Source organism: Podarcis bocagei (genome assembly GCF_964188305.1).
Source record: "Podarcis bocagei genome assembly, chromosome: Z".
In the NCBI taxonomy this organism is placed as follows: Eukaryota; Metazoa; Chordata; class Lepidosauria; order Squamata; family Lacertidae; genus Podarcis; species Podarcis bocagei.
Genome location: NC_138140.1, coordinates 11,029,778 through 11,047,692, shown reverse-complemented (window position 1 = coordinate 11,047,692; position 17,915 = coordinate 11,029,778). Strand labels below are relative to the sequence as shown.

Sequence of the window (17,915 nt, the reverse complement as noted above, 5' to 3'; positions counted from 1 at the left end):
TCTGATGCTTTGGGCAAATCATCTTTGTTTTATTAATGTTCAGTTAATATTGAGTGCCATAAATAACACCGAGGGACAAACTAGGGAGGTCTACTGTCCCATTTTTTGACCAGAACGTAAACTTCTGCTCATCAACTAGTTTTCCAGGATGTTGAGTTTAGGGGGGGGGGAGCTTCCAGCTCAGGAGTGGGGATTCATGCACATTCCCCTCTCCCAGTTAGAATTCATTACAATTTCTACTTTCAAATCTATTCTTAATTTTCCTCCTAGACACATTTTTCACTTGGGTCTGCTGCACCGAGTGGGTCATCCTTAATCTGAAAGGTGTAGAATGGAGTATAGGAATGTGTGTGCCGTTTTTGTGGGCTTGTGGTAGAAAAAACACACTGGAGGATTTCTCCCACCCAGTATCTAGTAACTGAAATATTGGGCACAATCTAACCAATTCATTAGTGAAATTGTTAACCAGAATATGTTATTACGTATTTTATTATGAATTGCCTTTTTAATAATGCTTATTTTTTTACATTTCTTTTAAAACAGAGTAGAGATGGCTTGGGGTTTTATTTTTAAGGTGCACTTTAGAAAATGGTTTTGAGGTTTAGATGTTTCTACTGAGTAAGAAATCTTTGATGGCAAAGGATTTCCCCCAAAAATATACAGTATACCAAAAGAAGCTAGCCTTCCTTCCTTCCTTCCTTCCTTCCTTCCTTCCTTCCTTCCTTCCGTCAAGTGGGGGGAATTTTTGACCTTTCAGATGCTGCTGAAGTGCAACTTGCATTGTTAGTGAGCAACACCTAGCAGACACATGCCTGGTGCATGTTTTAAGTCTTTCTGCCTGATCCTGTGAATGTCTCCTCAAATGCAAGTCCCACACAATTCAATGAGACTTGCAGGTGTATACAAGATTGCTTTCTCCACCCCCGCCCCCCAAATATCAGTGTCAAGGAGTGTGACCAACATGAGTGATAACAATCTATGGTGTTGTCTATCTTATGTTTGTCTCATTTATTACAAATGTGCACCCCAAGGGGGCAGAAGAAGAGACCAAATGTCATAAATATTTATTACATATCAAGGAAGTAAAGAAAAGAAAAACCCTACAGTTCATTTTACAGCTGTGGTCTATGGAACTTTTAGAACAGATTTCTGCCATTATATTTGTATTGTGATTCTCTTTCTTTACAGGCTACATTTGAAAACACAAAAGAGGGAAAACAATAATAAAAATAATAACAATACATTATTACTTTAGCATTTAAAAACAATGGCAATACAATCGAGTTTAAGACACTTGGTGGTAATTTAAACTTTGAGACTCACAAGAGGGGAAGCCACAGCCCAACAGTACATAATCGGTGAAAAGTACAAAACCCCACTAGATAACAGTCAAGGGACAGGATCCAGCAAAAGTTTGGTGCGACGAAAGCAGCAGCCTTATGGATGATGACCTAAGGACTAAGCTTGATGGAACACATTTGCACCTGTTTCCAAGTAAACATGCAGAGGATGGGAAAGGGCTGTAGCTCAGGGTCAGAGCTAGGCTCAAGCCCTGGAATCTCCAGGTAGTGCTTGGAAGGCAACCTGTCCAGAATCTTGGGCTGCTGCTGCCAGTAAATGCAGACACTACTGAGCTAGGTAGACCTAATGGTCTGACCCAGCACAAGGCAGCTTCCTATGACTATTGCAAGGCGGGGTTCATGAAACGCACTTTCCAGGGAACAAGGCCTGATTCCCCTGAGACTTAGTTCTGAGGAAACTTGCATAGGCCTCAGATGTGCCCAATTTCACTGAATTCAGACAGACTACACAGGTTGACTCGGCACTAAAGCCCAGTCACTGCTAGAATAGAGGAGTAGGGAGCCTAATGAAATCCTCAAGCTCCACCGAACTCCCCCAATTTCAGGCAAATCACCCCTCCTACACACAAGAGTGTCTCCTAACAGCAGGGGTTAAGGAAACCCATCATAAAAAGGAAGCCCCCCAACAACTTGATAGGGGGTCCCACGACTGCAGCTTTACTCGGAAGTCAGTTCCCTTGCCAAAGAAGGCTGTTTGTCGCCAACCATGAGTTGTGCTGGATTCTGCTTGAGGGCTTTTTATAAGGAAGGGTGGGGGGGACAAGCAACCAGGGTAGACAACAAATTTGTTTTATACAAACGTTAGCATTTGTGAGTGCTTTCCTTCTGGCAAGAGAAATACATAATAAATATTAGGAAGTCCAAACCTGCAGAAAATAGTAACACCCCACCCACCCCTTTTTTTAAAAAAAAAGAAAGATAAAATCCTGCTCACTTGGACACACAAGAATGCCACTGGGTTGTGGTGGGGGAAGGAAATGTGGACCTTCGGGTTCATCAAGTGTCAAATGGCACATACAGGACAGACATGCAAAGGTAGGGGTGTGTGTGTGTGTGTGTGTGTGTGTGTGAGAGAGAGAGAGAGAGAGAGAGAGAGAGAGAGAGAGAGAGAGAGATAATTGCTACAATCACGGCAAGGACCTTTAGTGCCACAAGGACTGGGTTGTAAGAGGCAAACTTTGCCAACTATTCTGGCAAATGATGTTCCTTGCTTTGAGATCTGTTAGATCACAGACTTTTTTTATTTGGCAACAGTGGATGGTCTGGGAGCAGCAAACGCTGTTGCATCACCTGGGCACCTACTGTAATCAGCCTTTTCTCTTTTTTTTGAGACAGCTCTTTCGGAGGAAGACCGGATAGAAAAGTATAGGTCATCTGCACTAGTAATGTTTGAGAACAAGCCTGAGTGCTGGCTTTGTCCTCCAGAGCTGCCTTTGCAAACACAAAGATATAGTCAGAAAAAATGAGATGTATTGGATCTATTGGACTGGCTGGTGACAGAGCAGATGTGGGAGACCTGCACATATAACACCCCCTTAGGAACAGCTGGAACTTCTTGCGAGCTGGAAGTAGGGGCTGTTGTGACAGCAGCAAGCGGACTAATCTTCTCCCCTCAGCCCTATAAGCATGATCGAACACTTCAAGCACAAATGGATAAACAAAGAGACAAATCCAGTTCTCAAATGTTCCCAACTGATAGGAAGGGCAAGGGGAATGTGCTTACTATTCAAAAGTAAGCTGTAAACGGGGGACGATGCCACTGCAGTTATTATTACCATTAGGCTGGTTGTACATGTTCTTACAACCTCATCCCTATAGCAGAACACTCATTTAAGAGGCACAGTCACTCACATAAGGCTACCTTGTGAGTCAGTGGCTGCAACCAGAGAGGGAGAGAGGTCCTTGTGAGAACTGACTCTTGGGGGGGAGCAGTGGGAAGAGAAGCACTGATTGTATTGAGACCAGTGTTTAGAGGAGGCTGGTGGCCTTCCAATTAAAAGCTGCCGTGCCCCCCAAAATGTCTCCATCTCCAGGTACCGTATAGATAACTATATAGTTATTGTCACGGAAAGAGAAAATGCAAGGTATCAACAGGTCCAGAAAGCCAAAAAGAGGATTCATCAGCAACATTCTAGCATTAGCACTCCCTAGTTACCAAACAAATGAAAAAGCAATAGATGCTAAACAAACAGCTACATCAAGACAAAGAAGGAAATGTCAGATGTTTAGTTATGGAATATCTCAGAGGAGTGGGGTGTGCAGGAGGAGCTTTAATCCCCCCTCCCCCGAGCCAAACTATTTCAAGCCAAGTCTCAAAGGGCCATAATCACTCAGTGGTAGAGAATCTGCTTGACACACAGGTTGAATCCCCAATGGAATCTCCAGGCAGGCCTGGTAAGGACACCTTCCTGAAAGCCACTGCCAGTCAGTGTAGACAATAGTGGGCTAGATAGACCAATGGGCTGACTGGGGATAAGGCAGCTTCCGATGTTCTTATTTAATTCAGCCCTTTGTTCAGAATGATGAGGACTAGAATCTTACTTTGCTTTTAAGGGGCTAGAGCTCTGTTGTTAGAACACACACTTTGTATGTAGAATGTTCACAGTTCAAACCCTAGCATCTCAAGAATGTCTGCAGCTGGGAATGTCATTGCCTGCAACCCTCATAGACTGCTGCTATTCAGTGTAGATAATACTGAACTAGAGGGAACGATGGACTAGTTCGGTATAAGACAGCCTTCTAGGTGCCAAGCTGTTGCAGCTGCCCATAGGACTGGCCTACATCTTACACACTGACCCCACCCAAGCAGTTTTCTCATAGGGAGCTTCCACCTCCTAGGGGAACACGTACCTGATGTAGTGCCTTCCTACCATGCTCTGATCCGTAACAAATGCTGCTGCTGGGATAAAATCCACTCTGCAGTGAGGACATTCCCTGTGGCACGTTTTCAAGCAGGGCTTGCACTAGAGAGATCAGAATTGCCAGTGGGAAGATGAATGAGGGTGCTGGAAAGGGATGATGCCGCTTAGATGTTGACATGAACCTACTTGATGTGGTGTAACTCCCAAGTTAGAATTTCTTGTGCAGGAGCAAACAAACAAACAAACAAACAAACAAACAAAAATGTCTCATTGGAAATGAGACAAGGATGTGGCCTACAATGGCGAAGGAGGGAAATAGGGGGAAATGATTTCATTTAAGCAGAGGCATCAAGCCAGAGTCTCAGTTCCTCCATCAAGGGCCCAACAAGGTCTAAGGTAGGTGGTGGGAATTTCTGGCCCTCCAGCTGTTGATGGACTGTAACTCCCATCATCCCTGACGACTGGTCACACTGGCTGGGGCTGATGAGAGCTGTAGTTCAAAGACATCTAGAGGGCCAAAGGTTCCCCAACACCAAAAACCTCCCGGTGCTTTTTGTTTTTATTTAAGAAAAGCTGGGTGCTTTCGCATGCAAAGTTATGTGCTCTAACTACTCAGATGTACAGCACTTCTGTTGGTAGGGATTCTACAAATCTGGAAAAGGCTCTGCCTAACTCTCCTCCCATGTATGTGTGGAGGGAGGAGTCATCCACATGTCAGCTCAAGTTAAGAGCTTCTAGGTAAGAGAGTAAAAGGTGTGGCTTCTTCACTCACACAGTTCTTAAGCCATCATTAGTTTTCCACTGTGAGTGATTGAGCTGAATCTGGGACTCAGTAGGCCTGTTAATCAGGCTCAGACAGGTGACCAATCTCACTTGCTACTGGCAATGCCAACTGGCTGTCAAGATGGCAACATCACAAAGCACTATGATGCTTGGGGGCGGGGTGTACACACATGACATTGCATTCCTTTTCCCTATGCAAAGAGGAAGCCTGAGTTTGTCAGACTTGAGATCCCGCCCACCCCATCTCACCTGAACAGCAACTGCAAGCTTTTCCGTTGCTAAGGGTTCAGTCCACTTGCATCAAGTTGGAAAGTTAAGTCATGCAGCTTCTGCACATACTTGAGCAGCTACATGCAACAAGCTAACCTGTACAGCTATGTTGTCACCTTTAGTAGATGCCATGGCTCCTGTATCTAATGGGCACAATGTTGAACTGTTTTAATTGCTACAAGCATCTCACCAAGGATGGATTAAGTGCTCTGTTCTACTGGCAAATATAAGGCAATTGTGTAATAGAGGGGACAGAGGGGCTGGACTCATGGAATATTGGTGGGCAAAGGAGGTAGGAGAAGGGAAGCTGCAACTTCGAAAACTGCAAGCAGGAACCAAGCTGAATTTCACACCTCTGCCCTGCTAGGATCCCTTTCCAGACCCACCCACTTCCAGTCCCAAAGCAGACACATGCCTTTGCCATTAAAAAAAAAATACCCTGCAATAAACCTGTTTTTCTTTAAAAATGAAAAGTTAACCATTCTATCACACGGCAAGCTGAAATCTCTCTCATCTATTGCTATGCCATAAAAGCCCTGCTTTGCGGCAAAGGCAGGCCGTTCTGTCCTTTTTCTAAGCACATCGTTAATTAAAAGTATTGCTTCGTTTATTGATCAGTTGCTTTAAGAGCAGGAAAATAAATACATACATACATACATACATAAGAAAGACTCCGTTCCCTCACCCCCCATGGAAGCAAGATGGGATCCCTCACAGGACAGGTAGTTTAAGTTGATCTGTGTGAAGTTGTATAAATCAGTGTCTGCAACTTTATAAAAAGAAGAAGAAGGAAATGAATCAAGAGAAGGTAAGTGGGGAGCAAAGGCCTTTGGGGTTCAACACCTCCCATGTGGCGGGAGCATCTATTCTGCAGACGGAGAACTATCATCAAATGGTCTTTTCCATGCTGCACCTGCTTTCCATATCCAACTTCCATTTTCTTCTCAGAAAACAGCAGTATGTGGACAGCTAAGGGCAATGTGAGAGGGAAGACAGGTTGTTGTCTTTGAGATTTCTGAAAGGGGGGGGAGGGAGGGAGGGGGGAGAGAGAGAGCGAGAAGAGATTTCCCTTCCCATGCAGCATGCACATCTCTTCCCTGTTAAAGAGGTTTGGCAGGTTTTGGAAATACAAATGCCCCCCAAAGTCTGTTCAGCAGAAGCAAGAGGAGTGTAAATGCCCCAGAGCAGTGTTTCCTCTTCAATGCACCCCCCACACCCCAGGAATGCAGCTCTTACCTGGTGTCTGTGGATAATCATTTTAGCTAATCAGCAAATGTGCCAATAGTCCTGAGACCAGGATGAGGGTTGCCTGCTCACTCAAAACATTTATACTTTTGGAGGGCACAGAATTTATTTGTAGTCTGATCATCCCAACCTTTTTTTTTTTGCTGTGAATGTGAGGAAGAGTTTCGCCATTCACGTCTGCATCAGCTACTCCAAATAAAGTATCCAGATTGCCAAGTGAGTGCGGGGAAGGAACTGGGGCAAATTAATGGTTTAAGACGTTACTTAAAACACTACAACCTTCCCTGGCTGCCTGCTATGCTAGTCTGAAGAGATAAGGACCGCTGTTTAATCACAGTAGATTAAACTGATTAAAAAGTCTTTCTAATCAGGTAACATAGATTTTATTTTTTGTTAAATTAATAATTTTTAATTTAAGTACGTCTTAAAAATTGCAGTTGGTCATAGAAGGATCATCCCCTTCACATGGGTGGGTGGGTGGGAAGGCCTATTCTGAGATGGTGTGTCCTGTGACATATGGATGCACCATTCAGAAATGAAGGAATGATGCTGTTTGTGAGTCTTCCTGGGCAGCATGATGAAAGAAGAGGAAGGGCGCAGAGCTTCTCTTTGGCAAAAAGAGGAGCTTGGGAAGATGGGGAGCCTGGAAGCTAAATCCTGCTTTGGGTTAGTGGGATGTACAGCACCCAACTTTCCCTCTTCCTCATTCCTAGTCCTTTAGCAATGTAAGAGAGAGTGGAGCTTTTCCCTCCTCGGCCATCTCCCTCCCACTTATAAAGTTGTTGCAACAAACCGAGCAAGGGAAATGTCACCCTCTCTCCTCTTGCAGGAGATATGGGTCCTCCTCTGAGGCCACTTGTGCCCCCAGCCAAAGTTCCTATTGCAGCACAGCCTGCTGGCTTAGGGAAGGGCCCTAGCTCAGTGGTGGAGAATCTGCTTTGCCTGCAGAAGGCTCCAGGTCTAATCCCTGGCATCTCCAGGTAGGATTTGGGATGACCATAGTCTGAAACCCTGGAGAGTTGCTGCTATTCAGTGCAGACGATACTGAGTTAGATGGACCAATGGTTTGGCTGGTATACAGTGGCTCCCTATGTTCCTACAAAATGTGTTGGCGGGGGGTTTAGGAGGATCTCCCAGCTTTGTGTCACTGTGGAGTTTATAACAAGTTCTCTGATTCCCCCAAATGTGGACAGCCTTTTTAAACTGAAAACTAATGTTTAAGTCATATACGCTTTAATCAATTAACTGATTAAAACTCGTCTGCTCCACCAGCTGAGATTCCTGTGATGGGGTGAGTGCCCTAATATTCAACCAAGGAGAATAAAATATGCTACGTCCCACCTGCCCTTTCCATCTGAATAAGCTGGAAATACTGGGCATTGTAGATCTTGATTGCCTATGTATATATTCTGTACTCCAGAATTATCAGAAAATGTAGTGTGATGTTTCTATACTGTTTAGAGAGTCATAACAAACGGGGGTGGGGGCGGGGTCAGGGAAGGTGTGCAAGTGCTGTGTCCAGATTGTCTTCACTTCAAGTCAATGATGTCTTCGTCAAAGGAAGCCCCAAGCTGAAAGAGGCTGCTGGACTGGGGGCTCTCGTCCCGTGTAGTGGTGTCGGGGTCTGAACTGGTGGAGAAGTGGCGCTCTTCAGAAGTGCTTTCGAAAGAGCATGCAACGAGCCTGTGGAGAGGAAGGCAGAAATCAAGAAAGGAAAATTCAAGCACCCCTCCCCTCCGCCACAAAAAAGATCCATAACCTGTGATCACAGCAGATCAAATGTTTATTCTCTCTCACCATGTACAGCTCCTTCCATTTGCTAGACCAGGGCAGTTCAACATTTGACACCTCCCACAGCCCTTATGTTGCCTTCCCAAAGCCAGGGAAGGATGACAGCTCTGACAGGATCCTAGAGTGCTCTCGCCTCCATCCCAAAGCCTAATTAGCACCTTCCCAGCTGGGTATGTGTCAGGTTTTGGCCTTGCTCACCCCGCCCCCCCACGACAAGGCAGTGTGTGGCCTATGGGTTCCATGTTAAAGTACTCATGGTCCACTTGCTATTAAAAGTTGGGCCACCCTGTGCGGCCTAGGACCCACAAACCTATGGGACCACCTCTCTTGGTATGCCCCGCAGAGGACCTTAAGGTCCACAAATAACAACACTTTGGAGGCTATGGCTTCAGACAGAGGAGGGCTAACATAGCCATTGCGGCTAGTAGCCATTGATAGGCTTATCCTCCATGAATTTGCCTAATCCTCTTGGTTGGTGGGACGCGGGTGGCACCATGGGTTAAACCACAGAGCCTAGGACTTGCCGATCAAAAGGTCGGCGGTTCGAATCCCCCTGACGGGGTGAGCTCCCGTTGCTCGGTCCCTGCTCCTCCCAACCTAGCAATTTGAAAGCACCTCAAAGTGCAAGTAGATAAATAGGTACCGCTCCAGCAGGAAGGTAAACGGCGTTTCCATGTGCTGCTCTGGTTCACCAGAAGCGGCTTAGTCATGACCCGGAAGCTGTACGCCGGCTCCCTCTGCCAATGAAGTGAGATGAGCGCCACAACCCCAGAGTCATCCGCGACACGACCTAGTGGTCAGGGGTCCCTTTACCTTTACTTGGTGGTCTTAACTACATTTTGTAGCACATGTACCTTACATGTAAGGTAAGAAGAGCCCTGCTGAATAAGGCCAAAGGACCACCTAGTCTAGCATCCTGTTCTCACAATGGCCTACCAGATGCCCTAATGAGAAGCCTGCAGGTGGGACCAGAAGCAGAACAGCACTCTCCACCAATTACAATTCCCAGCAACTTGTGTCCACAAGCATACTGCTTCAAGCAGCTGGAGAGTTCTCCTTTATGCAGCTCTAGCTATGTGTGATTTGGATCAAGACCTTGGATGGGGGCGGTGGTGGTTAGAAGCCTCCCACCCCTTGCTGCTGGCAGGTTTTACAAAGAATTAAAGGAAGGCATTCAATTGGGAGTATGCAACACGATTCTGACCTAATAGGCAGTTTAGGGGCTGCAGATGCAATGAGAATATGGATTCTTGTTCAGAGTGCTGCTTCTGCCCCTCAAAGAATTGCACCTTTCTATATGTTACCTGTCACTACTTGTTGACCGTACTGTTCCTGGCTTGGGGTCTGACTGTTTCTGGGGGGTTTTCTTCTGCTTCTGTCCTCCCTCCGACTTGGGACCTTGGCCGTCTAGAAGACCTGGATGAAGAAGAAAGGCATGCTTCTGAATTCTCAGAGTAAAGGAAATGGAATTGTTTCATTTGTCAATGACTAATTCCACCTGGCTGTTCCCCAAAGGGGCCTCCGAGGTGATCACTGGTAAGTGTAATACAACAACAGACGGGGGAATCTATAAATCGTCTTGCTGTCCTCACTGTAGTGAGCCTTTTGCTGCCTTTGGCAAAGGGTGATGAGAAGTCTCTTGGCTTTCCTCTCCAGCTTGGACCACTGCCATAGTGCTGAGCTTTGCTGGTCAATGACAGGGGAGATCACTGCCCTCCTCTCCAGATCCAAGCTGGCGAGAGAGGCTGGGATTCGCCATTTGGGGTGCCAAGGGGTCTAAGGCTCTTTAAGTGCCTTGGCAACTTAGTTACAAATCACAAGCTCCAAATTTGGAGCTGGAAGGGTGGCAGAGCAACAATCCCCACCAAAAAGGAGCAGATTGTCCTTGATCTCACAATGCAGGGGCACACAGTTTGAGGTCAGATTCCTGACAACCACAGGGCTTGGGGAGGGCTTGGCTACCATATTCTGCTGAAATCTGCAAGCCCCTGAACAGACAAGCAGACTAGCCCATGCCACAGTCAAGAGATTCAAGCGAGCCTGAGTGAGGGATCAGTACCTGCAGTGTCAGTCAATAGCATCTTGACTTCATGCTTAAATAGTAAGAAAGCAGGAGGAAAGGGGGCAAGCAATGTTCCTAATACAATGAACTCCAGCACCAGGGTGTTGCATTTTCACCCAACATAGATCATGGCTACATCCAAATATCTCAATGTGCCTGGCAGTGCTGCCGCCAGGATCCCTTGCTGCCTAGGCCCCTGGATGGCCCTATTACTTTACCAAGTAATTCTTTGCGTGTCCGGGTTGCGATTTCTTTGATCTCTATGCGCGACAAAGAGAGGGAAGGAGCGACAGGGATGGAGGCGCTGCTGGCCGACGTCGGGGTGGTGATGACTTTGGGGACCAGGGGGGACTTGAGTGGGCGTTCGATGCTCCTGCCGACCAGGTTGCTCAGGGGGATCTTGTAGATGTTTTTGCACAGAGCTTCACCTGAAGTGACAAGGAGGAGGAGGGTCGTGGAGCAGGAGTTGACTATAAGCAGGATTGCGGGTGAGTTGGCGGTCCACAAAAAAACTCTTTTACCCTCCTTATAATAATAACAATCATTTATTATTTATATGCTGCTCATCTGACTGGGTTGCCCCAGCCACTCTGGGTGGCTTCCAGCAAATTATAAAACCACAGTAAAACATTGCACATTAAAAACTTCCCTATTTGGGATGCCTTCAGGTGTCTTCCAAAAGTCAGATAATTGTTTGTTTCCTTGCCATCTGGTGGGAGGGTGTTCCAAGGGAGGGTGCGACTACCGAGAAGGCCATACCCGTGTGCTCTGGTTCCCTGTAACCTCACTTCTCACAATGAGGGAACCGCCAGAAGGCCCTCGGAGAAGGATCTCAGTGTCCGGGCTGAACGATGGGGGCGGAGACGCTACTTCAAGTATACAGGACCAAAGCTATTTAGGGATTTAAAGGCCAGCAACAAAACTTTGAATTGTGCTAGGAAATGTACTGGGAGCCAATGCAGATCTTTTAGGATCAGTGTTATATGGTCCCGGTGGCAGCTCCCAGTAACCAGTCTGGCAGCCGCATTCTGGATTAATTGTAGTTTCTGAATCACCTTCAAAGGTAGCTCCACATACAGCACATTGCAGTAGTCCAAGCGGGAGATAACCAGAGCATGTACCACTCTGGCAAGACAGTCTGCAGGCAGGTAGGGTCCAAGCTGGTGTACTAGATGCAGCTGGTAGACAGCTGCCCTGGACACTGGTGCCCTTGGCTTGTGCCTCCATGGACAGCTGTGAGTCCTTTAGGGGTCACAGTTACTCCATTCAGGACCAGGGAGTCCCCCCACCTGCCCGCCCCCTGTCCCCCAGAAACAGTACTTCTGTTTTGTCGGGATTCAACCTCAATCTGTTGACTGCCATCTACCCCTCCCCCCAACCGCCTACAGACACCCATACAGGATGTTCACTGCCTTCACTGGTTCTGAATTAAAAGAAAGATAGAGCTGGGTATAATTCGCTTACTGGTGAACACCCAGCCCAAACCCAGCGGTTTCATATAGATGTTAAAAAGAATGGGGGAGAGTTTGGAGCCCTGGGGCACCCCACAAGTGAGTGCCATGGGGTTTGAACATTAATCCCCCACCACTACTTTCTAGACACAATCTAGGAGGAAGGAGCGAAACCATTGCCCCCAGCCCTCCTAGTTGGCCCTGGAGGATACTGTGGTTGACAGTATCAAAAGCTGCTGAGAGATCCAGCAGAACCAGGAAACAGCTTTCATCTCTGTCCCTAGGCCACCAGAGACCATCAACCAGCATGTCCAAGGCAGTTTCAGTCGCATGGTGGAGCCTAAAACCCGACTGGAAGGGGTTTAAATAGTCCACATCCTCCAGGTGTGCCTTATTGATTTATTATTTTTATTATTTATCTAATTTGTTATTTTTTTCCTTACCACACTGCATTACATAAGTAATATTGACTGAAGCATAAACATAAATTAAACCCTTCTATGTAACGTAATATTTGATCTACTATCATATATAACACTATTTTTTCCTTTATAGTGTTCACTGTTTTCTATAACCTATAAGTAAAACAAATGACTCCATTAATTAGATCCACATTTCATTTTTCTTAATTCACCTAATCCTTCTTCAACTGATCCTATACTCCCTTAAAAAGACCAAACGATTTTATATGAAGTTAGCACTCTTCTGCCAGATTTATTTATTTATTTAACAAAATTTATATACCACTTGAATGCAAAACAAAGCAAAACCTCTAAGCAGTTTGCAAAAATTTAAAATAAAACATTAAGATTATCCATTTAAAAACTAGTTTAAAAAATAGGTATTTACAATATGGTTAAAAACAGCAATAGCTAAAAAGAAATAAAACAAAAGAAATAAAACATGTAACATCTATGCATCTGAATTGGCTTAGCTAAAAAACCACAACATTTTACACATTTAATTGGTGAATCACACAAATCAGTTAATTTCACCGCAGATGATAGCAAGGCAAATAACTCCAGTTTAGGTGGAAGATGACAGCAGTGGAACAGAAGCAGCACTGCATGCAATGAACACAGAATGGAAAAATATGCCTTCCTATCTCCCTAAGTCCGACATTGTGCAGATTTGGGATAAAAGGACAGTTTCAAGCCCAAAAAGTTTGAAGACTGATGCTTTAGCTCAGCCTTTTTCAACCTGTGGGTCCCCAGATGTTGTTGAACTACAACTCCCATCACCCCTAGCTAGCAAGGCCAGAGCTCAGGGATGATGAGAGTTGTAGTTCAACAACATCTGGGGACCCACAGGTTGAGAACCACTGCTTTAGCTGAACATACTACAGAAGCAACTAATTCTCAGTTGGCCTCAGCCCCTTCCTTACCTTCTGCTGCGGAAGGAGAGAAAACAGGGATTTCATTGACTGATGGTGTCTGAGGGGTAGTAGGTGAATTAGTCTCCTTGGAACTGCCGTTGGATGGCTCGCTCACTGCCGTTACGGCTCTGAAGTAGATATCCGACTGGAAGGAGAAAGAGGCTGTGTTAGCAAAGTGGACTTATCTGAAGCTATGGGTTGTCACTGTGGTACCCGTGTGCCCACAAACATCTCCAATGGCACCAACAAAAAGGAAACCCCAAGGTTTGTATAGGTACCAAAATGTTTGTCCAGGGAGGGATACCTTGGGCAGCAATGAGGGCAAAATAGGTCAGTGGGGACAGAGGATACTCAGTGAGCACAGAATGCTGTCTGGCAGTTAGGGAGAAAACCCAGAAAAGTGAGTGGAAGTGGGAATGGAATATCATGGAAAAGAGCATGGCCAGCTGGCCGGCAGCTTGAACAGGAATATCACACAGCAAAGTTTTGTTGCATGTCCCGCTTGTTTAGTGGGCTTATGGGTTAAATGATGCAGTCTTAATATGAAACACAGGGTCCCTTCCAACTCTACAATTCTATGGTTCTGCCTTTGTAGTGCTAGAAGAAGCATGTCTAGAAGAAGGGGAATTTCGCACAGGAAACCAGATTTCTTATCTCACTGCCTTACCCTTGATGCCACCAGCTCAAGCGCAGGGACCACAGCTGTGTGGACGAGGTTCCCATTCACCACTAATCTGATCTCAATGGAATCGGTGGTGAAGGCCAAAATATAGGGGAAAGCGCAAACTGTAGGAGGAGACAAAAGCATTTAATGAAGAAATAAATGCAACATGGTATATGATGGGCTTCTCTGCACATGTTGTCAGTCCTAAGCATCATGAAGCTCTGAAGTTTTCCTGATCTACAATAAGCCTTTACCATGTTATTACTGACTTACATAGCACCATCAAAGTCCAACAACATCAAAAACAGATTCCTGCCCCTAAAATTTAACTAAGGGGAGGAAGACAGAGGCAATGGAGAGGGGAAGAAGACTCTTCAGGTCTGCTCAGTTGCACATACTAAAGCTCTGTTTTTAGGAGGGGGTGAAGCTGATGGGGTTGTGCCAAAGGCTTCCCAGAAAATGTGGGTTTTGAGGACAGAGAGATTTGTAGGGAGAGAGGAAGGTATTGTGCAGGTGCTTCAGGCAGAAGAAGTAGCAGAAAGAGAGGAAAAGGTGGAGCAAGAGAGCTTTGGACAGTTGAGGGTAGTGGAGCAAAGGGCAGGGATATAAGGGAGGAGAGACAGGTCAGGGCAATGGCAGGCTCTGAAGTCAGGAGGAGGCATTTATGTACTGGATCCAGGAGCAGACAGGAAACTGATGGGTGTCTCTGTGTTACACAGGGGCATAATGTGATCAAAACAATTAAGGCAGGCTAAGGATGGGCGCGGGTGATGCTGAGGGTTAAACCACAGAGCCTAGGACTTGCCGATTAGAAGGTTGGCGGTTCGAATCCCCACGGCGGGGTGAGCTCCTGTTGCTCGGTCCCTGCTCCTGCCCACCTAGCAGTTCGAAAGCACGTCAAAGTGCAAGTAGATAAATAGGTACCACTCCGGTGGGAAGGTAAACAGTGTTTCCGTGCGCTGCTCTTGTTTGCCAGAAGTGGCCTGGTCATGCTGGCCACATGACCCAGAAGCTGTACTCCGGCTCCCTTGGCCAGTAAAGCGAGATGAGCGCCGCAACCCCAGAGTTGGTCACGACTGGACCTAACGGTCAGGGGTCCCTTTACCTTTTAAGGATGGACAACCTTTTTCTGTTTAGGGCCGCACTCCTTGCTGACTACCACCCCCTTTTCTCTTTTCCTGCCACCGCATTGTCCTCCTCCCTCCCTCTGCCTGCCCATAGAGGCTGTCCCTCCACATTACAATGGCTTCACACAGCAGCAGAGACTTATTGGAAAGGGGGAGGCAATTGGTTCTTCTTACCAATGGCATAAGGAACCTGGTTCCAGCTGAAGTGGAAGTCAGATGCTGATGGCTGGACCAAAGGCGAGCCCCCATTGAAGGGGCACACTTTGCGGTAATAGCAGACATCTGTAACAAGAGACCCCTGTTAACTTCAAGCAAATAAAGAAACATAGACCTTGACACTAAATGTAGAAAAACAAGGCAGCCAAGCAATGTTACTGGCCCTGCTCCTGTGACAACAGCCAGGAACACAGAAATTAGAAGGAGTGACGCTTTCTCCATTTCGCTGGGAAAGGCCTCAGCTACTCTATGCTGAAGCATCTGGTCAATGCCAAAGCCACAGGTAGTCACCAGTGGAATTGGCAACCTTCAACATCGGAGAGAGGAGAGCTGTTTTCAAATACATAGAAGCAGTGCTTGTTTTTCCTTAAAAAACATTTAGGGGTACTCTCATTTTCCTACTCATATTGAAATACTGCCCCTCAATGAGGCAAAACTTAGATTCTCAAAATGTTTAGGGGTAGCGTACCCCTGTGTACTCCCAGAAAAAAAAGCACTGCATAGAAGACAGAAATGGCAGGAAAGCAGATTTTGGCTAAATGTAAGGAGAATCTTCCTAAAGGTAACAGCTGTTTCACTGTGGAAGAGTCTGCCCGAGCAGGAGGTGGTAGGCTCTCCCTTGCTGGAGGTATTTTAAGCAGAGGCTGGATGGCCCATCTGCCAGAGATGCTGCTGCTGCACCCTGCATTGCACAGCCCGTAACATACCAGGAGGCTCCCTTTCAACTCTACAGTTCTATGAAATGGAAGTTTGGCACTTGCTTTCTCCTTGCTCTTCTGCTTTGCCCACATGTGCGAGGGCTTTTGCTCGTCCAGGTTCCTAGCTTTGCTTTGCCAATAAGATATACTGACAAGAAACTGAGATTTTTGCTCGTCAGCTTCACCTAGAATCAGAGGACTGGCAAGTGGGGTGATGGCTGAGGTGGCCAGAAGGCAGAAACCTTTCCAGATTCCTCGTCTTTCTGCCTTCAAGTCAAGCTGCATAGACTAATTTCACCACTACCACTAGGTGTGGGCTCATTTGCCTATTCTAGTGGAAAAGGGAGGGCAAGACTTGGGGGTTGGCCATCTACTGCATTCTACCATCAACCCACTTGAGCCCCTCCTTGTTTTGGATAAGGATAATGGAGAAGAGAAGGCTTAGTGGCTGCCCAATGCATCAGTCCAGGCTCACTTCGACGTCTGGCAGCTGTTTTGATGCACCTGTCAGCTGCCCACCCACCACCGTGTGCTGCTTATGCAAAGAACATGTGCAACCAGCAGGAAAGCAAGTCCATCTATCTCTTCTCTTATTTCTGCCCCTTTCCAAACAAACTGTTTACTATTATCCTTATTCTATTTAAATTGTATAACTGTTTTATTATAATCTTATACTATACTATACTATACTATACTATACTATACTATACTATACTATACTATACTATACTATACTATACTATACTATTTATCAATCATTAATGTGCAGTGGACATATATTGCGGGGCATATGTGCAAGAGAAGAAATGCTTTTCATGCCTATGGGGGCAGTCCTATGGCAAGATGGCCATCTGTCATGGATGATTTAGCTGAGATTCCTGCACTGCAGGGGGTTGGACTAGATGACCCCTGGGGTCCCTTCCAACTCTAAGATTCTGTAATTCTCTGAAATATGATGAAGATGATGATTGGGCTATATCCAATAACATAATTAAGGTACTCTTAGTAGAACTATTATTACCACTTTATAAATGATAGTGACATTAATAATATCATTTATAAAAATAAAATATGATAATATCATTTATAAAGCACCTAACGTTTTCCAACTGTTTTATGTTTTGCATCAAAGATGAGAGAATCCCTGCCTGCAGGTTCATAATCCAACAGACATTATGCAAAAGGAAAAAAAGTAATGGGAGGAAAGTAAACAAATTCTTGAAGTTACATCATCTCAATAACATCCTCCGATTTCCACAGGTAGGCCTCCCTGCTTTCAAGTGCACACGCAAGCACATGCACGCAAACACCCCAACCACCACTGCTTTCCTGACTGCCAGCAGAGGGTGTTTCTCTTCAGCTCTAGCAATCCCTATTCTACCTTACTGCCTCTCCTGTGCAAAGCAAGTCTTATTCCTTAAATGTCCATTCTGCACCGATGCAAGACGGAACCATAGACAGACCCCAGACCGTCTCCCTGGACAGAGCGAGTTAACAGTACTTACAGTTATAACACAAGAGCAGGCCAGCTTCTCCATCTTCATACACATCAATAGCTGCAACAAAATTAACCTGCAATGATAACGGGCAAGGGTAGTGGGCAGGCTGGAGGCTGAGCTTCCTACAAACTCTTTTGAGAACAATTCAGCAGTTTTGATCAGGAGAAAAAGGAGAAGTCCCACCCCCTACCCCCCGCTTCCCATCCCGATCCCACCAAACGTTTCTAAATTCTGGCACCTGCATCTAGTCTGTAATTTAATCTAATTGTTTTACGTACACTTCTAATTCAAAGCCTAAGTAAACAACTGCAGAAGTGCTGCATCTGTTATTATACATTTTGGTTTTCTGGCACAGGGGGCATGACCCAGTCCAAGTTAAGCATGTTTAGAAATCCCAGTGATCTTGACGGTAAAAAAAAATCACAGGAAGTAACATGACAAAAGTATTTCATTTTGACTGATTCATCACCTAGGATTGCCTTTTTAATCAACTGAATCAGGTTGACAGTAGA

At 45.8% G+C, this 17,915-nt stretch overlaps 1 protein-coding gene across 6 annotated transcripts in view; it reads right to left on the bottom strand.

The window, feature by feature from the left end:
• Positions 1-1,049: 1,049 nt before the first annotated feature.
• GARNL3 (GTPase activating Rap/RanGAP domain like 3) overlaps positions 1,050-17,915 on the bottom strand; it is a 109,618-nt gene continuing 92,752 nt past the window's right edge. For all 6 annotated transcript variants that reach the window (XM_081179961.1, XM_081179966.1, XM_081179963.1 and 3 more), the window contains 7 exons: positions 17,410-17,476; positions 15,165-15,272; positions 13,867-13,985; positions 13,209-13,344; positions 10,592-10,801; positions 9,616-9,727; positions 1,050-8,203 (listed from right to left, as the gene is read on the bottom strand). In XM_081179961.1, coding sequence (XP_081036087.1) covers positions 8,050-8,203; positions 9,616-9,727; positions 10,592-10,801; positions 13,209-13,344; positions 13,867-13,985; positions 15,165-15,272; positions 17,410-17,476 — 906 coding nt within the window. In that variant the 3' untranslated portion in view covers positions 1,050-8,049. The remainder of the gene's footprint in view (positions 8,204-9,615; positions 9,728-10,591; positions 10,802-13,208; positions 13,345-13,866; positions 13,986-15,164; positions 15,273-17,409; positions 17,477-17,915) is intronic.